The sequence below is a fragment of the Xenopus laevis genome, chromosome 6L, assembly GCF_017654675.1.
Source record: "Xenopus laevis strain J_2021 chromosome 6L, Xenopus_laevis_v10.1, whole genome shotgun sequence".
NCBI classification, from domain to species: Eukaryota; Metazoa; Chordata; class Amphibia; order Anura; family Pipidae; genus Xenopus; species Xenopus laevis.
The window spans coordinates 101895809-101920836 of NC_054381.1; the positions used below are offsets into that span (position 1 = coordinate 101895809).

General features: G+C 40.9%; 1 protein-coding gene and 1 long non-coding RNA gene across 5 annotated transcripts in view; one reads left to right on the forward strand and one right to left on the reverse strand.

The window, feature by feature from the left end:
• The first annotated feature begins 3286 nt into the window (after nucleotides 1–3286).
• The window catches only part of LOC108719157, a 93859-nt gene continuing 72117 nt past the window's right edge, over nucleotides 3287–25028 (forward strand). For both annotated transcript variants that reach the window (XR_001936172.2, XR_005961950.1), the window contains exon 1: nucleotides 3287–3645. This is a non-coding gene — a long non-coding RNA (uncharacterized LOC108719157). The remainder of the gene's footprint in view (nucleotides 3646–25028) is intronic.
• Nucleotides 4789–25028, reverse strand: part of ripor2.L (RHO family interacting cell polarization regulator 2 L homeolog) — a 120295-nt gene continuing 100055 nt past the window's right edge. For all 3 annotated transcript variants that reach the window (XM_041566337.1, XM_041566336.1, XM_018267830.2), the window contains 7 exons: nucleotides 24185–24320; nucleotides 19862–20023; nucleotides 18728–18886; nucleotides 17485–17675; nucleotides 10666–10749; nucleotides 6466–6556; nucleotides 4789–5727 (listed from right to left, as the gene is read on the reverse strand). In XM_041566337.1, coding sequence (XP_041422271.1) covers nucleotides 5630–5727; nucleotides 6466–6556; nucleotides 10666–10749; nucleotides 17485–17675; nucleotides 18728–18886; nucleotides 19862–20023; nucleotides 24185–24320 — 921 coding nt within the window. In that variant the 3' untranslated portion in view covers nucleotides 4789–5629. The remainder of the gene's footprint in view (nucleotides 5728–6465; nucleotides 6557–10665; nucleotides 10750–17484; nucleotides 17676–18727; nucleotides 18887–19861; nucleotides 20024–24184; nucleotides 24321–25028) is intronic.

Here is a 25028-nt window from a genome sequence, read left to right on the forward strand (position 1 = left end):
CTCTTGCCTTGAGACACCATTTCGTGATGGTCTGTGCTGTCTCAGATCACCTGACCAGAAATACTTCTATTCTAACAGGAAGAAGTGTGGAAGCAAAAGACAGAACTCTGTCTGTTAATTGGCTCATGTGACCTAACATGTATGGTTTGTGAGTACAGTGAATCCTACGATCCCAGGGGGTGGCATTTATTTTTTTAAAATGGCAATTTTCTATTTATGATTACCCAATGGCACATACTACTAGAAAAGTATATTTTGAAAATGGTTTATTAACATGAAGCAGGATTTTACGTATGTAATCTTTTTATAGAGACCTACATTGTTTGGGGGGTATAGTTTTCCTTTAAGGAAGGGGGGGCACATGGGATATAACTGCTCAGTGAGTGCAATTGATCCTTAGCATGCAGGTCACATTCAAAAGCAAACAGTTATGGCCCATGTGCACCCTTCAAATCAATGATTGGTTCTTGCCTGGTAACCAGTGGAAACAAAGAGCGCTACAAAGAAAGATGTTCTGTTGAGTCCCTCCAGCCTTTATACACTAAATTTTTGGATAACTACACTAGAAACTGAACTGTTCCTGCCACTGACCAGGTAGATAAAAGAATTCTTTACGCCATTCTTAAAAGCAGACATACATTTTTACCGGTGTATTACAACTTAAAATGACTTGACAATGGTACATGTAAAATGTGGTAGTTCAAAAATAATCTTTATTATACCTTTTACACTATACAATCAGGCTTGGTTCAAATACAGTAAATTTAAAGAAGGCACAATAGCACAGGCCAGTCCAAAAAGGTAAGAACCATCTCATGCAAAAAATACAAGAAGCTGGCTGAAATTCATTTATCTGGGGGTGGAATTTTCTTCATTATTTACTTCAGAATACCAGGACATTTGTATACATTTTGGCTGAATAGCTAACTGATCTAACTGATTGGACACTCAACTGACCAATCTTCAGCAGCAATAGTGCCAGTTGCCAGAGCATTATTTGTTTTAATTCCTGTAAGAAAATCATAATATCCATTGAAACAATGTTTAGGCTTGAGCTAGTAAACAAATATACACTGTTTTTGACTTGTTTCTCATCAACATCTATGAAATACTGTGACATTTATATACATATTGGTATGTACATATATTTAGATATCTCTAGATCTTACAAATACTGTTCTTTAATGTAGAAAAAATATCTCCATGTATCTAAGTCTTCACTTTGTTTACCCAGGCCAAATGTTAGACGTGTATTATGTATATATATATATATATATATATATATATATATATATATACATTTGTTACTTTTATTAGGTTTTAGAATAACATTGAGGCACATTTATCAAAGGTTGAATTCCAAATTAATTTTTTTTTTTTTCTTTTTTTTTCAATTCTTAAATTCGAGTATACTCAATTCGATTGGGGGGGGGGTTATTTATTAAAATCAAATATCTACAACTCAAATTTTTCTCAGAAAAAACTGGTAGGAAGTCTAGTAACATGTCCCAATTGGTCCCTGGAACGCTCTCATTGACTTACACATGAATTTGGCAGGTTTTAGGTGGCGAATAGTCAGATCTGAATTTTTAAAGTGCCAGAGTTTGAAAAATCTCAACATTTGAATTAAAATTTGAATTGAGTTTGGATAATTCATAATTCAAATTTGAGAGTTGTGACCATTAAAATAATTAGAATTTTCTATTAGACCCTTAATAATTCTGCCAGAAGTGGCAAACATAAGCAAATATGCTGCTGACTATATACAAATACATGCTAGACTTAACACCTCATCAATTATTCCTGGCCAAATCACAAGCACCAAAACCATTTGTTCCAGATTCAAGGTGTGTGAAAGCGTTTGTATAAAGACAAAGGAAACTCATTTCCAATAGCTCTCGCAGAAGCACTTCCTCTTAGGGGTAGATTTATAGAGGGTTGAAGTGAAAATTCTAATTTTTAAGTTAAGATTTTTGAGTTTTTTTTTTAAAAAAGGGACTAGGGAATAGTTAAAATTCGATTTGAGTTTTTAAAAAAATTGAGTTTCAAAAACATATCCTGTACTGGCACTTGAAGAATTTAAATTTGACTATTCGCCACCTTATAGCCGAATTGCTGTTTTAGCCTATGGGGGACGTCCTGTGATCAATTTAGACTTTGCAGCCTTCCTGAAAATCAAGTTTTTTTTTCAAAGAGAAAACTCGAATTGAATTCAATTCTAGTTTGCGGGTCGATCCCATTCACCCGAGTTTAAAAATTTTTAAATTTTTTGATAAATTTTCAGTTTGTTGTTTTTTGGTCTAATTTCGAGTTTATGGGAGTTTTAACAAACTCTCCTAAACTCTAAATTTGACCCTTGCAGCTACATATATTTACATTAAAATGACATCATACTATAGAAACACTTGAAAATCCCTGAATCAATGGAAACAAAATGAAGATACAAAACAGTGCATTTTTAAGAGTTTCAGTTAATACAATTTTTGATCTTAAAGCAGATCAGGTTAAATAAAGTACTGTAAACACATTTAAAGACAGCTAGGTATGTATATTTACATATTTGCTATTTTAAGGAAAAACATTTGAGCAACAAATTAAGTGCCATAAAAATTGTAGATTCTATGTTTCCGGTGGGCAGTAAGTGCTGTGCAGAACATTTGTTTCCAACGTGTCATAGATTTAAAGAGTTAACTGCTGGTACACAATGGGTTATAACTTTGTTTTACATCATTTACAGTTTACATAAATAAAAACACGTTTTAAAAAAATGCATTAATCTAAAAAGCCAAAAGGCTTCTATTAAAAGAGTGTGATTTAACCATTAAAGTTTATCCAAAACGGGAAAAAAGAGCTGGGCCTAATACATGAATTAGAATTTTTACTTTAGAGCAACCATGAAAGGCCACTTAAATATAACATATAAAATGAACTAATCAGCTGACTGATTACATAAGGCCACTTAAATATAACACACTATCAATTGGTTAAGCATCACATTCTTAGGAGTGTGCTAGGTCAGCTTTGCTTCTTGCTGCTTTATTTATAAAAAGACACTCCAGTAAAAGGTTTTTGTTTTCATGACTTCCCATTTATTGTATGTTGTATTCAGCATGTGCTGATATAAAAGTGTAGCACAGTAAACTAAGAAATAATTGGCCAGATTCAATTTAGTGACAAAAAGTAATCTCATGGTTTATCATTTGAAAACTCGTGGACGAAATTCAATTTGAGTTGAAAAACGTTTCTTCAAATTCAGTTCCAGTGTTTCCCCATAGAGTTCACGTGATAAACAGTGAGATACGTTTTTCCTGAATTGAATTGTGTCTCAAATTGAATCTCTTCCATGAGTTTCATGTGATAAAAACTTTTTCTCGCTGAATTGAATCGGGCCCCTATGTAGGGACTGATAATCTGAATTTTATGCTTTGATTACAGGACACAATTTAAGCAGCATAAGGCAAGTACCAGCAGACATATATAGAACCATTAGCAATGCACCAATACAAGATTCAAGATCAAATACTTGCAATTTTTGCAGGATTTGAATTTGCCTGAAGTTTTACGGTAAACCATTCAGCAAGCATTACATATAGAATCAAAGAAACGTAATAATCGAAATATGTAAGTGGAACCTATGTGGCCAAGGTAAGTGGTTGTGATGGTGATTATGTGAACAAGATGCTTGATTTTGTCTATCTCTAAATCAACTATGTAGCTTTTAGGCATCTGTATGTATATATATATATATATATATATATATATATATATATATATATATATATATATATATATATATATACTGCATTTCCAAAGCTACTCATTACTTCACAAACAAAGCAAAACTATACTGACAAATAGATTTGAATGTATAAACATAGGGGAGACATGTCCAAGCTGAGAAGGGAGAGTTCCCTTGATGGTAAACACTAATTATTACAAAATCTCAGATTCAAAATGCTCCAGTGACAATAATAGAGAAGCATTATGCAGTCATGTATTATAAAAAGTCATCTATCAGACATACAAAATCATATGGCAAATGCAGTGTTATAGAAATAATGGTCCTTATGGCAAAAGTGAATGATTGCCCATAAATGCAGACTGGCAAGTTGGATATTTACTTATACTGTTTCTGTGCTCAGATCACGTAAGAATACATTGTCATAATATGAGCTTCTACTTTATATCACCATAACCTAAAAAAAGGTGAGTGTTTAACTGTTATTTACTACATGTCTTAAAAGTGTTAACTAAATTCAGTTGTGAAAAATCATATTACACATACAGCAGAGAAATGGTTCTGATAGAATTGGTAGGGTTTCATGATCTAGGTCTAAATAAGTATTTTTCTGGAGACATAAATGGTTCAAGTTTGAGTCCATGCACTGTTGGACACATAAGGAGGAAGAAACTGCATTAACGATGGTGTTGCTGATAGACAGATCTATTAAATTAATAACATTTCGCTTGATGAGAAATTAAAATATTTAAAGGGACTTTGTTTTTTTCATTGCCCAATGAGAGGGCAGTGATGGCAGTGAGATTGTGGAATGCACTGCCGGGTTAATGCCTTTAAGAGTGGCTTGGATGATTTCTTGGACAGACATAATATCAAAGACTATTGTGATACTGATTTTTATAGTTATTATAGATATGGTTATATAGAATTTATGTGAAAGTATGGAGGGGTCGTGTGTATGGATGCTGGGTTTTCATTTGGAGGGGTTGAACTTGATGGACTTTGTGTTTTTTCAACCCAATTTAACCATGTAACTATGTAATGTAGGTCTATTGTGAGATAGTTCCTGGGTGTGTTTATTGTCTGGTTTCCTGTTCTTGACCCTTTCTGTCCCTGACCTCTGCTGATTTGCTGCCTGTACTGGCCTTAGCCTGTTACTGACTATTCTTCTGGATCCTGACTTTGTACTGCATTTACCGATTGGTTTGACCCTGACCTGTGTCCTTGACTACGCTCCTGATTCTGTACTGTCTGATTGGTGTTGAACCCAGCCTGTTCCACAATCACACTTAATCTTTCCCTGTCATTCCTGACCTGTGTCCTTGACTAAGCTCCTGATTCTGTACTGCCTAATTGGTGTTGAATCCAGCCTGTTCCACAGTCACGCTTACTCTCTCCCTGTCATTCCTGACACGTTTCCATTCCGTGCCTGCCCTGAACCCTTGCTTTGGTTCTCTCACTATAGACCTGGCGGCATCCGAGTAGCGAAGGGCTCCTCCCGACGTGAAAGGTGGCTGTTATAGGCAGAAACGTGAGCCGTGAACCTTGTCTTTAGTTCTGGACAAATAGGATGATATGGGCCATATTCATTTGTGTTTGTCACATCTGGTAACCCAGAGCAAAGAGTGATCAATTTCTTCAAAGTTCATTGGAACTGTACTGCTGCCAAGAAATGTGATTACTAAACAGTCGTGCTGGGTAAACCTTTTGATAAGTTCACAATCCTGAAGCTTCCCTCCAAGTTTCCAAATGTAAGAGAGGTCAGTAAATGTTACCATCATTCATTTATCTGGAGTGGATTTTTTTGCCTGACTTTGTTCATGATGCCCCCAAATCTGTTAGGGCAATATAGTTCTTAATACTGTCAACATTTATATTGTTACTATGTTCCTAAAAGGCAGTAGCAACAGCAGCGTCATGGTGATCTGCACAGGGAATCTCCTTGTGGGCTTTATCAAGCCTTTCATATGCAAGTCGCCCATCTTCTCCTTGATTTAGATGAAAAAAAAACAAAGTCAATAACATCAATCACACAAATAGATGCATTTTAGCTTGTAGGTTTTAATGGCAGATAGTATTTCTTTGGTAAAAAAATTCCAAAGGTTTCAAATGTAACATTTTCCATTACAACAACAGTTATCCAAATCCTGTACCTCTGCTTTAATAATTTAGAGATTATTAGAGGGTATTAGAGATTAACACTGACACTGAGCTCTATCCCCCCATAAACGGTGTACTTTGATCAAAGCAGTCAGATGCATTTTGTTGAATTTACACCTTTATGTTTGCTTTAATAAAAGAATCAATTTGATAAGAATATTTTGGATAAAGATATAGGATTTGATGTATGGAAACATGTTCATATCCAGAAAGCTCCGAATTGCAGAAAAGCCGTATCCCATAGACTCCATTTTATCCAAATTTATAAAAATCTACTTTTTCTCTGTGATAATAAAACTGTACCTTCTACTTAATCTAAACTAAGATTTGTCCCTACTGGAAGCAAAACCTGCCTATTGGGTTTATTTAATGTTTATATGATTTTCTAGTAGATTTAAGGTATTAAGATCCAAATTACAGAATGATCCGTTATCCAGAACACCCAGGTCCCGAGCATTCTGGATAACAGCTCCCATACCATTATTTAATAAATCTGCCCCCATAATGCATAAATTTATGAATATCTGATCTATCTTAATCTTTCTAAAACGTTTCCGTGAACTTACCTAGAGATAGTAATGTTTCTGAGGCAACTTTCCTAATCTCTTTATCATCTGAATGGCATAAAGTAACAAGCATTTTAATGCTTTCTGTAGCCTAAAAGGCAAAAAGAAAAAAAGAAATTGAATACATGAATTAAGTTTAACAGTTAATATTATAGATAAAATGTATTGAATTGTTTTATCACTATTTGATAAATATACTCATATTTTAAAATGCATATGCTGGACTTCAGGGAAGATAAGTTTAGTCTTAACATGACTGATTTCTTAGCATTATAATATTTCAATTATAATGGGGAATTTGTGATGTGTATATTTACATCTCATATTAAATCAATCGGATAATTTCATTAAAGGACCAGTAACAACGAAAAAAAGCACCAAGACTAATTAAACTTTAAAATCGCACAGCCTTTATTAAGAAATAACTTACCGAAACTCCGCTTCGCTCCTCTTCATTTATCGAATGATTTCTCCTCTCTGTCTATCACCTATAAGGAAGGCAGGGAGGAGAAATCGAGCACTGCACGATGGATCGCCGGATCGCCTTTGTGGAGAGGAGCACAAGTGGAGTTTCGTTAAGTTATTTCTTAATAAAGGCTGTGCGATTTTAATTTGTCTTGGTGTTCTTTTTCGTGGTATACTAACAAATGTTGTAAAATGTTGTTTTTTGATGTTACTGGTCCTTTAAATACAGTAGAACCTCAGTTTTACATTTCCCAGGGGACTGCGTCAAGGCATAAATTCCATGAAAGTGTTAAATCCTGGAAAAAAAATGCAGGTTGCCTGAATGGGACCATGAGAAAACGGTGTCAATCAGAGGAAAAAGTAAAGTTTGGGGACATATAATCGGGGTTCTACTTTAAATCCAATTCCACTACATTGTGTGATATAAGTCAAACAACTGCCATACAGCAGCGCTTAATTAATATACAGTACCTCTATAATCAGACAAGAACGGAATATGATGTTTCTGTTGTCCTAAATTATTGTTAAAACCATGCAAATACTAATAACACTTAACTCTATTAGCGATAGATATTAGAGAGTTGAAAAACGTGTCCAAAACTAACAGGGCTGATAGACTGTTAAACCCAAAGGATGGATTTCATTGTGCTAACAAAATACAGCAACAGTTTGCAGATAATTTTATGTAACTTGTGGATACAAGCCATCCCCACCTGGTCTGTAAAAGCTGCAAACAAAAGAAAAACGGATCCATGGAATAAACACCAAACAAAATTGGAGCCTTTGATTTGGCAACCAGGAAAAATTGAAAACGTTAACTGAAAATGGCATGAGCTTTTAAATGTGTGTAAGTTGTGCCAACTAAACACAAATGGCTATAAAGCTATGAAAGCATACAGCTGATTACTGGAAGACACGCCTTGGCTAGAGGGTGTCAAAAGTAGGTGAAATTGAATCCCTGTTCTCCTCCTAAAATTACCATCTTTACATATTTTATTTAAAAGTACCAAGTTTAATTAAATAAATGAAGTATTTGTGAACCTTTTTCATTTTTTCTGCCATGCAAAACAATTTGAATCTTCTAGGCATTGACTATTTGTTCCAATGACATTTTTGCTATTCAAAAGTGTGCTTGGATCATTATGCAGGGTGACTGTCAGCTTATATATAGGGGCCGATTTATCAAGGGTCGAATTTCGAAGATAAAAATACTTTGAAATTCGACCATCGAATTAAAATACTTTGATTTTGAATATCGAATTCAAAGTTTTTTCAGCGAATTTGGGTATCCTGCGTTCGAAAATTCCCTCAAATTCACTTCAACCCTCGATAAATATGCGTGTGTGTGTGTGTGTGTGTGTGTGTGTGTGTGTGTGTGTGTATAAAATACATAAGACCTACATTAGACCTTGAATGAACTCATAACTCGTATGGTTTCTAATATAAGAAAACATTGAATGGAAAAAACTTAAATCAGCGAAATCAGGATTAACAACCTGAAAACCCAAATTGATCAAGTTTTCAGCGAGAAAAAACTAAAATCGCTCGAAAAAAACCCGAACATCATGAAGGCTATTAACATCTTCAAATGGTTCGAGGGACTTCTGCCATTGACTCCTACATTGAGTATAGTAGTGGATGGTGTATTTTAGGATTCAAGCTATTTCCAGGGCCAGTGTATAATAAATCTCGAAAAATGTACGTTTTTTTTTTTAAAAAAACGTATTAACCTGAAAATCGATTTTTGACCAAAAAATATCCTCGAAAAATCAAATTTTTCGTGGAGAACACAACGCGACCTTGGATAAATAACCCCCTAAAACTCACAAACTATAAAGCAATCATTTACTCTTTGTTCATGAAGATATTCGTTTCGGCCCGTGACTAATACTGTAAACCCCATTTGAAAGTATCCATGTGGTCGTTTAGTAAATGAAAGTTCAGAACACACCAGATAATCATATATAGATCGATTTGAAGACAAGCTGTTTAATTGTAGTCTCCAGAGAATATAAAGAATGACAACAGCCTCTAGGTGCAGGTGACTCAGGGACAAGTTATATTTTTTATCAGTCTTGTGACATTTTCTGTATTGTGGGAACTTTAAGTGGTTTCCCTGTTTGTTGCTAGGCAATATGTATAATGAGAAACAGCTGCACCTTTGAACAATTTCAGAAATTCACATCCAACACCTCAAGGCTGGTTTCCCACGATCTTTATTCCATTCTTTCAGTTCCATTGTAATCCTACATAGGGGAACTTGCCTAAAGCAATGTATGTGACTTTATACAAACACCTTGCTTATATTCTGATTGCTGTTTTTATTTGCCATTACATTCATATTTCTCAGAATATTTATTGTGATACAGAAATAACCCCATCATATTTAATTTATTGACATTAGCACTAATTTATATCAATCATAAAGATAACATTGCCATGTGTTTTATATATTAGCTACTCAATTTTTTAAACTTTGTTTTATACATAGTGGTGAAAAGCTTTACTATGTAACAGGCACAAAGATCATGCAAAAAAGGTGTTATCCTCCATATTTATATCCTCAATGCAATATTTCACCCAAAGTTACAATGCCGTTGTGCTTACAGAAAAAATTATGTGTAGCACTATCATGAATGAGTGCACAAAACTTGCAGGACTTTAAAGCTCAGGCACAAGTTGCAGTGGCTACAATGAAAATGTGGTAGTGCATATGAAATTGATAATATTTGTGCTGAATTCAGATGGTGCTAATCGGGAGTGCCTGTGGGCACAAAATACAAAAGTGGCATTGGAAACACTTTCTTCTTAAAGTCAAGTGGTTATTCCAGGGTTCATTTATGCCTGTGCTCCCCAAATCTTTTATAGAGTGCCATATGAATTAATGCAGGAACAATCGGCAAATTAGTGCTGGAAACAGGTTTAAATGAGTGCAAATAGATGCAAGCACCTTTGGAAATGCTCTTTGTCTGGGCGTTTGTGTGTCCAGTGCTGCCTCTCACTCATATAAATGAGCCCTCTAAACTTTTCTTCTCTTCCTTGTCTTTTTAGCATCAGTATATGTTATTTTGTACTCTCCATGATCCTGTCCTACATGTTATTACATTTTTGTTTTATTTATTTGGTTAACCTCTCTCAATAAATTGATTACAGGTTTTAAACCAAACTTTTAGTTATTTCTTAGAACACTGTACTGTCCATCTTCAGCCAGTTTAGTAATGTCTTTCTGTAGATCACACCTCTAACTGACCAACTAAGTCATCTCTCACCACTGCCCTATAAATTGACTGTATAAATACCCTCTTTTAGTAACTAATAGCTCCTCTTGCTATAAAAACTAGGTTTCTGTTTGTTTTTCCCACTGCTTTACTGCATTGCTTGCTTAACTGTCAAGACATCTGAAATTATGACTTTAGTCCTTTTCCTCTTCTGTCAAATTCAATATGTCATTCTCCTCTCTGGCAGTCCACAAACAGTAATAAATACTTTGAGCAAAATGTATGGAAACATTTACACAGAACTGACAGTTTTACAAGGTTGCCATACGCATAAATACAAAAAATAAAATGTTCGTTTGAGCATTATTGCTTTTAATGTTCTAGATGTTGGCTGTTCAGTTTTCTTGAGTTGCTTCTCTTTGCTTAAAATGTGGAAATATTGCCTTTTTAGCAAAGCAGTCCGTCATGTCAAGATACTTATAGTATTATTATTATTATTTGACTCAATAATACTGACCTGAAGGCAACGGAGAGCCAGGCATGCTGCTTTTTGCAGAGGAACTTTAGAATGAGTGAGTGCCTTGCAGTAATATAAAAGAGCCTGGAAAAGCAAAAAAAGGTATATTTATATTTAAGTGTCAGTGCATTACTTGTCACCATAATTCAAGATTTTGTAAATTCTGATGAGCATTCACACACACTACACCTGCTTTTCAATTGTCATATCATAATGGTTACATATATTTTTCACAAAAATATGAAATTGATAATTTATGAGAAAAATATGAATGCTCTGACTATATGTTGTTTCTACAGTTCTGATTTAGGTGGCATTATGAAAAGCAAACATGCTAAATTAGCTTTAGGACTAAAGAATGCTTTTTAGGTGTGGTTTGTATCCATGGGAGAGGCCACGCATTCTAAAAAATTACCCATCTGACTGCTACCTCCTATTTTCTGTGACGTTACCAATTATACAGTTGTTAAGTACAGGTATAGGATCTGTTATCCAGAATGCTTGGGACCTAGGGTTTTCCAGATAAGAGATCTTCCTGTACTTTTTATCTTCAAATATTTAGGGGCAGATTTATCAAGGGTCGAAGTGAATTCGAGGGAATTTTCGAAGTAAAAAAAATTGAAATTCAAAGTAACTTTTTTGGATACTTCGACCATCGAATAGGATACTACGACTTCGAATTAGATTTGAAGTAAAATAGTTCGAATATTCGACCATTCGATCATCGAAGTACTGTCTCTTTATAAAAACTTCGACTTCAATACTTCGCAAAATTAAACCTGCCGAAGTGCTATGTTAGCCTATGGGGACTTTCTAGAGTGTTTTTTTGAAGTCGAAGAAAAATCGTTCAATCGATTGCTGAAATCCTTCGAATCGTTCGATTAGAACGATTTTACTTCAACCCAATAGAATTGTTTTGCCTACAATAAGGATTTGTTATATCTTAGTTGGTATCAAGTACAAGGTACAGAGAAACAGAAAATCAGTTTTACAAATTTCAATTATTTTATTGAAAATGAGTCTGTGGGAAATGGCCTTCCCATAAGTCAGAGCTTTCTGAATAATGGATTTCCAAATAAAGGATCCCATAGCTGTACAAAGTAGACTTCTACTGTATCATGCAATAGTGGAATATGTAACAGATGCTATTGGTCCCCACTTCCTAAGTAGCCATGATATCTATGAGAAGTGAGAAGGTCGTTTCGGTTCAGCATTATACAGTGGGTGTGTCAAAGATTAGGTAGGGGGCGCTGTAGAGTCTGAAGGGAAAGGGCGAGTCCTTGAGGCAGGGGCTGTATGTGCCAAGGGGAAACTAGAAGGGAAGCAGGAACAGGTAGATGAGGGCGAAGAGTCAGACTGGAACAGGACGGATAGGACGACGATCAGGACTGGACAAGACAGGAAGAAGAGGGCGACGACTCAACAGGAAAGGACTGGACGTGGCAGGAGTGGAACGGCTTGGATGGGACAGGACGGTGCGGGCGTAGATCAAACTGGGGGATAGAGTGCAGAGGGAGACTGGAGCAAGATAGCAAGAGAGGGAGACTGGAGCAGGATAGCAAGAGAGGGAGACTGGAGCAGGATAGCAAGAGAGGGAGACTGGAGCAGGATAGCAAGAGAGGGAGACTGGAGCAGGATAGCAAGAGAGGGAGACTGGAGCAGGATAGCAAGAGAGGGAGACTGGAGCAGGATAGCAAGAGAGGGAGACTGGAGCAGGATAGCAAGAGAGGGAGACTGGAGCAGGATAGCAAGAGAGGGAGACTGGAGCAGGATAGCAAGAGAGGGAGACTGGAGCAGGATAGCAAGAGAGGGAGACTGGAGCAGGATAGCAAGAGAGGGAGACTGGAGCAGGATAGCAAGAGAGGGAGACTGGAGCAGGATAGCAAGAAGGGACTGGAAGCAGGATAGCTAGAGAGCTGGAAGCTGGATAGCAAGAGAGGAGTACAAGGTAGGGGCTAGAAAGGTACAAGATAGGAAAGGTAAGCAGGACAAGACAAGGCAGACTAACAAGGGAGAAGGGGCAAGAGCTAGAAACCTAGTTAGGGGCGATGCCGCAGTACTAGAAAACCATGCAATGCTCTGGCAAGGAGTGGTCTGAGAGCTGCCCTTAAATAGGGAAGAGGCAGCCCTGATTGGTTGATTAAGATAGGCAGCAGCTGAGCTGGGGCTGGAGAGGCCAATCAGGCGGCAGCTGGGCTGGGACTGCAGAGGCCAGGTTACACACAGTGAGTAACCCTACAGGCTGCTCACCTGGCCAAATGGTTAGGGTATCGAGCCAGAAACCCAAAGGTCCCCGGCTCGACTCCCAGCAATACCTGACAGTATCCCCCCCCTCACAAGGCGACTCCCAGGCGCCACAGTGACCAACATTTTCGTGCACCTGGGGAACTGGCAATGCTATGGGCAGAACTAACCACATGGGTGCCCAACTAGAAGGTAATGCTATTGTATTAGCCACCCTGGAACTTGGCAGAGCCACCCTGGCGGGTGCCCTGATGCTCGGCAGAGCCACCCTGGCGGGTGCCCTGGGACTCGGCAGAGCCACCCTGGCGGGTGCCCTGGGACTCGGAAGAGCCACCCTGGCGGGTGCCCTGGGACTCGGAAGAGCCACCCTGGCGGGTGCCCTGGGACTCGGAAGAGCCACCCTGGCGGGTGCCCTGGGACTCGGAAGAGCCACCCTGGCGGGTGCTCTGGGACCTGGAAGAGCCACCCTCGCGGGTGCTCTGATACTTGGTAGAACCACCCTCACGGGTGCTCTGATACTAGGTAGAGCCACCCTGGCGGGTGCTCTGGGACCTGGAGGAGCCACCCTCACGGGTGCTCTGATACTTGGTAGAGCCACCCTGGTGGGTGCTCTGGGACTCGGAAGAGCCACCCTGGCGGGTGCTCTGATACTCGGTAGAGCCACCCTGGCGGGTGCTCTGATACTCGGTTGAGCCACCCTGGCGGGTGCTCTGGGACTCAGAAGAGCCACCCTGGCGGGTGCTCTGGGACTCAGAAGAGCCACCCTGGCGGGTGCCCACCACATGAGTGCCTGGGTTTTGAATGTTATTTTAAGGGTTGGTACAGTCACTGTGTTAAGACACTGCAGAAGCCCCACCTCTGAGGGCACAGGACAAGGCAGAAGCCCCCCATCTCGGGGCACAGGATCAGGCAGAAGCCCCACTTCTGGGAGCACAGGATCAGGCAGAAGCCCCACTTCTGGGAGCACAGGAACAGGCAGAAGCCCCACTTCTGGGAGCACAGGAACAGGCAGAAGCCCCACTTCTGGGGGCACAGGATCAGGCAGAAGCCCCACTTCTGGGGGCACAGGATCAGGCAGAAGCCCCACTTCTGGGGGCACAGGATCAGGCAGAAGCCCCACTTCTGGGGGCACAGGATCAGGCAGAAGCCCCACTTCTGGGGGCACAGGATCAGGCAGAAGCCCCACTTCTGGGGGCACAGGATCAGGCAGAAGCCCCACTTCTGGGGGCACAGGATCAGGCAGAAGCCCCACTTCTGGGGGCACAGGATCAGGCAGAAGCCCCACTTCTGGGGCACAGGATCAGGCAGAAGCCCCACTTCTGGGGGCACAGGATCAGGCAGAAGCCCCACTTCTGGGGGCACAGGACAAGGCATGGTACAGGAGGCAGCTGCTGTTGAGCCGGCACAAGTGCAGGAGGCAGCCAGTGGGGAGCCAGTCGCCGGGGAAGCCTAGCTGAAGCCATGGGCAGCGGAGGCTGCTGGGGAACCGGCTCTAGAGCTGAAGGCAATGGCGGTTGCAGGGAAGGCCCCACTGGAACTGTAGGCAGCCGATGCTGCTGGGTAGGCCCCTCTGGAGCTGTGGCCAGCCGATGCTGCTGGGTAGGCCCCTCTGGAGCTGTGGCCAGCCGATGCTGCTGGGTAGGCCCCTCTGGAGCTGTGGCCAGCCGATGCTGCTGGGTAGGCCCTCTGGAGCTGTGGCCAGCCGATGCTGCTGGGTAGGCCCCTCTGGAGCTGTGGCCAGCCGATGCTGCTGGGTAGGCCCCTCTGGAGCTGTGGCCAGCCGATGCTGCTGGGTAGGCCCCTCTGGAGCTGTGGCCAGCCGATGCTGCTGGGTAGGCCCCTCTGGAGCTGTGGCCAGCCGATGCTGCTGGGTAGGCCCCTCTGGAGCTGTGGCCAGCCGATGCTGCTGGGTAGGCCCCTCTGGAGCTGTGGCCAGCCGATGCTGCTGGGTAGGCCCCTCTGGAGCTGTGGCCAGCCGATGCTGCTGGGTAGGCCCCTCTGGAGCTGTGGCCAGCCGATGCTGCTGGGTAGGCCCCTCTGGAGCTGTGGCCAGCCGATGCTGCTGGGTAGGCCCCTCTGGAGCTGTGGCCAGCCGATGCTGCTGGGTAGGCCCCTCTGGAGCTGTGGCCAGCCGATGCTGCTGGGTAGGCCCCTCTGGAGCTGTGGCCAGCCGATGCTGCTGGGTAGGCCCCTCTGGAGCTGTGGCCAGCCGATGCTGCTGGGTAGGCCCCTCTGGAGCTGTGGCCAGCCGATGCTGCTGGGTAGGCCCCTCTGGAGCTGTGGCCAGCCGATGCTGCTGGGTAGGCCCCTCTGGAGCTGTGGGCAGCCGAGGCTGCACCATCCGGCTGTGGCAGCCGGCTGCAGGGGAAGCAGTTGCTGAGGGGTGGGCAGGCCCCGGGAACCGAAGCAGACTGCAGAGGGATAGCCGGCCCTGGAACTGGAGCAGACTGCGGAGGGATAGCCGGCCCTGGAACTGGAGCAGACTGCGGAGGGATAGCCGGCCCTGGAACTGGAGCAGACTGCGGAGGGATAGCCGGCCCTGGAACTGAGGCAAATTTATCTAGGAATGCCAACAGAAACTGAGCAGTATCGTAGATTATAGGGATTTACTGCACAGTAAATTCTCGGCCCCAGTAACGAGCTTCACCTTCTAGCAGGAAGAAAATGATTTCCGAAACTTGCTCGACTGGAGGAGCACTTAGAAAGTGTTTTTTCTCTGAAAGGAGCAGGACTTCCTCTAGAAAGATAGGAATTTTACTTGGGGAGCCATCACAGTATCTGCGGGTCAAAATAGAATATTCAGTCTTTTTGGGAATCCGGTCAGAAGGCACAGGAACAGCCCTTGCAGACTCTTTTGGCCAGAGCATTCTGTCAAAGATTAGGTAGGGGGCGCTGTAGAGTCTGAAGGGAAAGGGCGAGTCCTTGAGGCAGGGGCTGTATGTGCCAAGGGGAAACTAGAAGGGAAGCAGGAACAGGTAGATGAGGACGACGATCAGGACTGGACAAGACAGGAAGAAGAGGGCGACGACTCAACAGGAAAGGACTGGATGGGACAGGACGGTGCGGGCGTAGATCAGACTGGAGCAGGATAGCAAGAGAGGGAGACTGGAGCAGGATAGCAAGAGAGGGAGACTGGAGCAGGATAGCAAGAGAGGGAGACTGGAGCAGGATAGCAAGAGAGGGAGACTGGAGCAGGATAGCAAGAGAGGGAGACTGGAGCAGGATAGCAAGAGAGGGAGACTGGAGCAGGATAGCAAGAGAGGGAGACTGGAGCAGGATAGCAAGAGAGGGAGACTGGAGCAGGATAGCAAGAGAGGGAGACTGGAGCAGGATAGCAAGAGAGGGAGACTGGAGCAGGATAGCAAGAGAGGGAGACTGGAGCAGGATAGCAAGAGAGGGAGACTGGAGCAGGATAGCAAGAGAGGGAGACTGGAGCAGGATAGCAAGAGAGGGAGACTGGAGCAGGATAGCAAGAGAGGGAGACTGGAGCAGGATAGCAAGAGAGGGAGACTGGAGCAGGATAGCAAGAGAGGGAGACTGGAGCAGGATAGCAAGAGAGGGAGACTGGAGCAGGATAGCAGAGAGGGAGACTGGAGCAGGATAGCAAGAGAGGGAGACTGGAGCAGGATAGCAAGAGAGGGAGACTGGAGCAGGATAGCAAGAGAGGGAGACTGGAGCAGGATAGCAAGAGAGGGAGACTGGAGCAGGATAGCAAGAGAGGGAGACTGGAGCAGGATAGCAAGAGAGGGAGACTGGAGCAGGATAGCAAGAGAGGGAGACTGGAGCAGGATAGCAAGAGAGGGAGACTGGAGCAGGATAGCAAGAGAGGGAGACTGGAGCAGGATAGCAAGAGAGGGAGACTGGAGCAGGATAGCAAGAGAGGGAGACTGGAGCAGGATAGCAAGAGAGGGAGACTGGAGCAGGATAGCAAGAGAGGGAGACTGGAGCAGGATAGCAAGAGAGGGAGACTGGAGCAGGATAGCAAGAGAGGGAGACTGGAGCAGGATAGCTAGAGAGCTGGAAGCTGGATAGCAAGAGAGGAGTACAAGGTAGGGGCTAGAAAGGTACAAGATAGGAAAGGTAAGCAGGACAAGACAAGGCAGACTAACAAGGGAGAAGGGGCAAGAGCTAGAAACCTAGTTAGGGGCGATGCCGCAGTACTAGAAAACCATGCAATGCTCTGGCAAGGAGTGGTCTGAGAGCTGCCCTTAAATAGGGAAGAGGCAGCCCTGATTGGTTGATTAAGATAGGCAGCAGCTGAGCTGGGGCTGGAGAGGCCAATCAGGCGGCAGCTGGGCTGGGACTGCAGAGGCCAGGTTACACACAGTGAGTAACCCTACAGGCTGCTCACCTGGCCAAATGGTTAGGGTATCGAGCCAGAAACCCAAAGGTCCCCGGCTCGACTCCCAGCAATACCTGACAGGGTGTTTTCAGTTTCTTCCCTAGTTCTACAGTGACATTGCACATTTATATATATCACATCATGACTGAAAATACCTAAGGTTGAGGTAACTGAGGCAGCTGCCTGCAAGTTAAATGTCTTCTGTTTATAACATTTCATAAATTTGAACCCACCTTTTCTCTGAACTGATCAGATTTGGATGCGGCAGAAGAGAGGAAGGTCAAAGCTTTATCGACATCACTGTCATTTTCAGTAAGGAGCAAGGTCAATGCTGTTAGGATTTCCTGCAAAGGAGGTGAACTGAATGAAGATAAATCCTCCACTTTGAGTGAAGATGCATCTATAGATGTCTGCACCACTGATGCTACAAAAAGATATTTAAATGTTTTTACTTCATTTATTAATGGAATTTTTGTTTATAAAGCTTAATATATTGCAGTCATTTTCAAAAAGAATGAACATAAGCATGAAATGAGTGCTATAAAATAAACTATAACACTGACCATTAAGGGTGTTATTTACTAAAACTCTAATTAATCACAGTTTTTCATGAAAACAAAGTCCCTTCCATTAATTGAACTTATTTATCAATATTTTTTTTCCAAAAAAAACAGAGACAAAATGTTGCTACAAAATCGAGCATCAATTCGTATCGTGCGATTGATGTTCCAAAAACTCAAATTAACCTAGACCAGATAAATTTGAGGTTTAATAAAAGGGCCCTTTAATAAGGGGCATAATTACAGAGGAAGCAGCCCCTGCGGCTGCAGGGGAGCCCAGGATTTATAAGGGTTCGTGAAGCCCTAATTAATAAACCATTTTAATATGTATTGGTTAAACAGGACAACCTCTGCATATTTGAGGGGGCCCTAAAATTAATTTGCTGTGGGGCCCAATAACATCTAGTTACGTCCCTGCCCTTAATGTAGAGTTAAATCTAACAGTGAGTGCAGTTTTTAAGATGATGAATTATATACCTTAAGTAGGAGAGGGAGAGAAATGAGACGAGCATTACAAGAACACTTCGTATATAATGAAAGCATGAGCTACGCTCAACATGATTATGGTTGAGTTTTAGGTTTTTTTTAGTTGTGTAAATTCTTTATCTGTTCTAAATGTCATTCTTTTTTGTTCTGTACATACCTTATTATTTGAAAATGTAACAATGGGGCTTAGGTTTGCTACATTCCCCTAACTAAAACAGAGACTGAAACTCCTTATTGAAAGTAGTTAGGAATGTACATATAATTGTACTGTATATCACGCCCCAGATTGTACAGTACATCCAACATGCTTTGGACCAACCAGCTATTAGTTGGTCACTCTACAGGTGGAATGAAACGCCACAAAGCCGCATAGGTTTTAATTACCAATTATACATTTTAAACTGATACTTGATCATAAATAAGCATTTACCTTCCTTAGCTAGCTGAATCAAATAATTCTTAAGTTCACTGATATTAAGGCTGTTGAAGAAATCATAGTACTGGAACACCGTAATGGTTTCTGCAAATAGGTTAGCAGAAAGAATAGCCTCTCCTTTGTCAAGAATATGAGTTACCAGCATTCTGAAAACTACAAAAACAACACAAATGTTACAGAGAACTGCATTAATCACACACAAAACAGTTAAAATGTAACAACAGGCAGTTAGAAATTATCAAATGCAATGGTATATTTTACCACTAACCGATTATTTTCCCATTACCATGAGATACAATGTGCCTGCTTGGTTCATAATGCTCATTGCAAACCACCAGGACAGATTATGACAATATTTTCAAATTCAATTGGGTGTGATGAACTAGCTGCTCGCTCTGAAATGTGGGTGTAAATTTAATGAACAGCCCTTTGTTTGCCATCCAGAGTGTCCTGGCTACAGCAGTTGTAGCCAACAAGAAACACGGCCCATTTGCAATGGGCATGAATTCGTTAATACATTTTAGACTTATTTTGTAACCACCCGACTCTACTTCATTTCCTTTATGGACCAAATTAAAGCGTGCATTAAAGGAATTGTTCGGTGTAAAAATAAAAACTGGGTAAATAGAAAGGCTGTGCAAAATAATAAATGTTTCTAATATAGTTAGTTAGCCAAAAATGTAATATATAAAGGCTGGAGTGACTGGATGTCTAACATAATAGCCAGAATAGAATAGCTTCGCAGCTCTTTTGGTTTCCACTGATTACCTGGCAGTAATCAAAAACTTGAGGGGGGTCACATGGGTCATAACTGTTTGCTTTTGAATCTAAGCTTAATGCTAAGGATCAGTTCCAAACTCCTTGAACAATTATGTCCCATGTGACCCCCTTCAAGTCGCTGATTAACTCAGAGTTAGAGAGCTGAAAAGCAGGAAGTTGTGTTCCGTACTGTTAGACAACTGCTCGCTCCAGCCTTTATGGATTACATTTTTGGATAACTATATTATCAACATTTTTATGTAGCACACACAATCTATTTAACCAGTTTTTATTGTTACACTGAACTGTTCCTTTAATATCCAAACTCAGAAGGGCACATTTTTCAGAGTATTAGCACTACATGCCTACCTGTTTCTGCATGCCCGGGGCACTCCTTGTTAACAGCTTGGCCAAAGCTTGCATCCAACTGCTTCATCATCCTTTCAGCAGATATATGGTATGTGTGTGCAGGTGTACAGCATTTTATCCACAAGGATAACAAACATGGCATGGATTTAAATCCAGGGATAACTGGAAAAAAGAGCAATAAACTTGTCAAAGAAATATTTTTAAATTTTTTCTTAATTGTTTCAAACTTAAATGAAAAACATGCAGAAATATTGTTTCACTTCTGTTTTATTTTTGTTTAAATAGGCAGCAAAGTATAATTGTGTAATAAAGGGCATGTTTATAAATATGCAAATATAATTTGATGCCAATAAAAGCACAAAATATGGTGTCAAATAAACTGCATATTTATAAAGCGGCACATGTAAAAGGTGGCTGAGATTCACTTTATGTGTAAAATTTGTACATTCAACCTTGCACGGTTTTAGAATTTGGCAGCCTTTCTCTGAAATTTTTACTTTACACCTTATCTATTCACTTTTATAAATATTCCCCTTTATCCAGTGGCATAAAATTAGGGGCAGCATACCCATGGCTGCAGTGTGCCCCGGAGAGAGCGAGCATTGTAAGAAACCGATCCCCCTGCTCCATATTGTCCACATCCATATCCACGTATTTGGTCATCCCTGTGCATGGTCGAGGGGACAACAAGGAGCTTTTGCTTGGGTGCCTGAAGAGGTGAAGTTATGCTCCTGTGTATAACTGCTACATTGCAGCAGCTGATGCACAGTAGATCCTCAGACTGTACAGGAAAATCTACAGGATCTACAGCTCTCACATCAGGGTGGGTTTCAATGTGATCCTGTTGTGAAGCCATTCAGAGGAAGCACACCCTGTGGCTGCAGGGGGCCCTGTAACAGATTTTTTTATATTCAATTTTGAAATCTGACATGGGGCTAGACATTTTGTCAATTTCCCAGCTGCCCCTGGTCATGTGACTTGTGCCTGCACTTTAGGAGAGAAATGCTTTCTGGCAGGCTGCTGTTTTTCCTTCTCAATGTAACTGAATGTGTCTCAGTGGGACATGGGTTTTTACTATTGAGTGTTGTTCTTAGATCTACCAGGCAGCTGTTATCTTGTGTTAGGGAGCTGCTATCTGGTTACCTTCTCATTGTTCTTTTGTTTGGCTGCTGGGGGGGGAAAGGGAGGGGGGTGATATCACTCCAACTTGCAGTACAGCAGTAAAGAGTGATTGAAGTTTATCAGAGCACAAGTCACATGACTTGGGGCAGCTGGGAAATTGACAAAATGTCCAGCCCCATGTCAGATTTCAAAATTCAATATAAAAAAATCAGTTTGCTCTTTTGAGAAATGGATTCCGGTGCAGAATTCTGCTGGAGCAGCACTATTAACTGATTCATTTTGAAAAATTTTTTTTTCCCATGACAGTATCCCTTTAAAGGAAAACTATACCTCCCCGAACAATATAGGTCCCTATAAAAAGAAATTGCATAAAACAGCTCATGTGTAAAACCCTGCTTCATGTAAATAAACAATTTTCATAATAATATACTTTTTAGTAGTATGTGTCATTTAATCTTAAATAGAAAATTGCCATTTTAAAAAATCAGGGCCGCCCCCTGGGATCATAGGATCCACAGTGCACACAAACAAACCAAACAAACCATACAAGTTAGGTCACATGAGCCAATTAACAGAGTTCTGTCTTTTGCTTCCACACTTCTTCCTGTTACAGTTAGATCTGCAGTATTTCTGGTCAGGTGAGAGATGTAAAAGAGTAATATTTACTTAAATATATATTCCAGTTTGGAAAGATTCTTTAATATGCCACTTCATTTTATATAAACCATATGTTGCTTAAATATTAATTTTAGGGGTATAGTTTTCCTTTAACTGCACTGGCTACAATGGCTGGTAAATGGTAAATGGTAAATGTTGGTTGAGCTTTTTTTTAACTGAACTCAGGAGTCTATTCTTTTGTTTCATTTGCTGTGAATAAAAATAGGCAGTTTATTAATTCATAAACCCTGGATGGCATTCGATTTTCCATGGTATGGATGACTAAATACACCCGCTCTTATTCTTTGAGACCTTATCGTGTGAGTTTGGAGTGCCAGCTTTTGTTTCTGAATTATTTCACACGACTCTTTATTTATTTAGCAACTATTGAAGTTTAGGAGAGACCAAAAGAACAAAGGGCCTTTTAGAAAGTGAATCAGCAGCTTCTGTCCTTGTGAAACTGTGCATGGAAAACCTGTGATAGAAAATAGTTACTAAGAATCAGGAACTAGCCCCAGGCTATGATCAGCAAAATTACATCTTTAAACAGAAATGTACCCCTGAGAGGGCTTCCTTGCATGGGATGGGACAGAGCTCTTTGCTATACAGCATTAAAGGGGTTGTTCACCTTCCAACACTTTTTTCAGATAGAATAAAGAATTTTTCCAATTACTTTCTATTTGTGACCAATTTTCTAATATTGACGTGTAAAATTAATTTTTCACCTTCTTTTGTCTTTCTAAAGCAGCTCTGGGGGGAGGGTCGACAACTCTGTAAACAATTAGGGCAAGGCCAGTCGTGGCATTTTTGCGGCGTTTTTTACGTTGGGTCTTTAAAAAAGAACAGCGTATACACAAAATCTGCGCTACCACTGAAACTAATGGAAAACGCACTATGGCAATTCACACAGGGCGCTTGCAAGCTGAAATCCGACACAGGACGCCAGTATTGGTGTTTTTTAGCAGAAATGCCAATACATCAAGAAACTACCAGATCAATAGACTCTATGGGATCTGCACGTTCCCACGTAAATACGCAGCGTATTTTAAATATGGCTTCCAAATTCTCAATGAGAACAATGAGAAGTGCATGTTGGGAAAAGAATACTACGTGCTGAAAAACGCATGAAAAACGTATGTTGACGGACGCATGTGGTTTCAGTGGCGTATTTACGCCTGGCTGTTCTTTTTTAAAAACACAATGTAAACATGCCACAAAAACGTCATGTCTGGCTTTGCCCTTATAAATTAATACATTTAGCAGAATCCCTGCATTTCATTACAGACAGCTGTTAGAATTAGTACAATAGTTGCTAATACTCCACAGATGCTGCTGAGAAATGTATCGACTAAATGTTGCAAAATTGTAACAATTCAGAATCTGCACCTGCATTACTGAGCTGACAGACTGAAACGCCTTCAATGATTAAGCAGCAAGTCCAGTTGTTTTAGAATGACTTAGATATACCATGACTTGGATGAATGAAAATCTGCATAGTCATATAATTGAAAGATAAGGCTAATGTTAGTATATGGAAACAATCACAAATATTTAAAACTTTAAATACTGACACAGAAACATGCAAGTGCTTCTAGTTCTGTTACCTTTGCACCTTTGTTAATCAAATAAAAGCTGTTAGATGCCATGGATGATAAGAGCTATATGAAGGGTAACATTCAGGGTCTGTCATTTCTTTTTCTTTCTTTTGAAACATTATTGCATGCTGTAGAAATCACCTTTAAACTGGCCCAATGTTAGGATGGTTGACTGATCATTTTATAAATATGCTCATGATAGACACACAGAGGGGCACATTTACTAAGGGTCGAATTTCAAAGTGAAAAAAAGTCGAAATTCGACCATCGAATTGTAGTATATTCGATATTCGAAGTCGAAGTTTTTTTGATCGAATATGGGAATATTCGATGGAAGTAAAATCGTTCGATCGATCAATTAAATCCTTAGATTCGAACGATTCAAATGATTTAATCAATCGATCGAACGATTTTCAAAAAATAAAATAAAAATGTTGCCTATAGGTTCTAGGAGGTCCCCATAGGCTAACATAGCAATTCGGCAGGTTTAAGGTGGCGAAGTGTTGAAGTCGAAGTTTTTTAAAGAGACAGTACTTCGATTTTCGAACGGTCAAATATTCAAAGTTTTTCAATTCGAATCGAAGGCGAAGTCAAATTTGGCCTAATCGATGGTCGAAGTACCCAAAAAATCACTTAGAAATTCTAAGTTTTTGAATTCGAAAATTCAGTTTGACCCTTAGTAAATGGGCCACATAGGATCTTTTTACAGGTTATACCCTTTGTCTGCTAATATTATCCACCATTAAATTAAATGCAAAATAGTAAGTAACCCTACCAAATAAAGACTACCCTTATCATGGCTCAAGATTAGAGGTTGTATGTAGAGTTATCTGTATTTTTTTGCTGCCTTTATGTCTGTCCCATTAGAGTACTATCTTCTTGTGTATTATTATAAACACCAGGGATATTGTAGTATAGAACCAAAATGGATGCTGATCATTTCACTTACCTTCCAGAACTGAGCTCATGTTGCCCATAGAGTCTCTGCTGATTTCAGATAGATGCCTCAGGATTTGACTTTGCTTGCTTAACTTCTTCAGTAGGTCTTTCAATACAAATAATATGGGGCTAGAGAGTAAGATTTGCTGGTAAATACAAATAAAAAATAAACATTGAGAAATGGATTGCAGTATAAATAGGAGTTCCTAGGTCCATAAGCTTTAAGCATGTTAATCTGTTTTGTATTTGACATAACCCATGCCAGACACTCTTTACTCCTTACCCTAGCAAAACTGGGCTTATTGTTTCTATTGTTATACCATGGGACTCAGGTCCAGATTCAAAATAAGCTCTGGCATTTCAAGAACAAATATGGGTAACACATTCTGGTTAGGGTGAGAAGGGCTGAAAGGAGCCAAAAAGCCCTTAGCTAGCAATTATATGCAAAGTGATGCCTTCTGGAATCAGAAGGTATTTACTTGTCTCATGCCATACACACAGCACTGCTTAGATACCAAAACAAGAACAAATATGGAAACCTCCAAATTCTCTTACAGCGATTTCCCATAGACTTCATTTTGATCAAATAATTTGCTCACGGGTGCATGCGCAGTAGAAGTTGGATTTTTTGGCTCTACTGCGCATCCAGTTCAGCAACTAGATTCAGAACAGAGAAGAAGGGAGGAAGAGGATTGCTCACTCACTAGTTCCTTAGCTGGTGCAGTTTTCTGCTAACAGGAGCAGAGGCAGGTCAGGCTGGCTGGGCACCCTAGGCAACCCAGCCAGCCAGCTCGCCCCCTCCTTCCCCTGTTCCTTGCCCGTGCGCATGCGCGGTGGAGTTGCATCACAGTGAA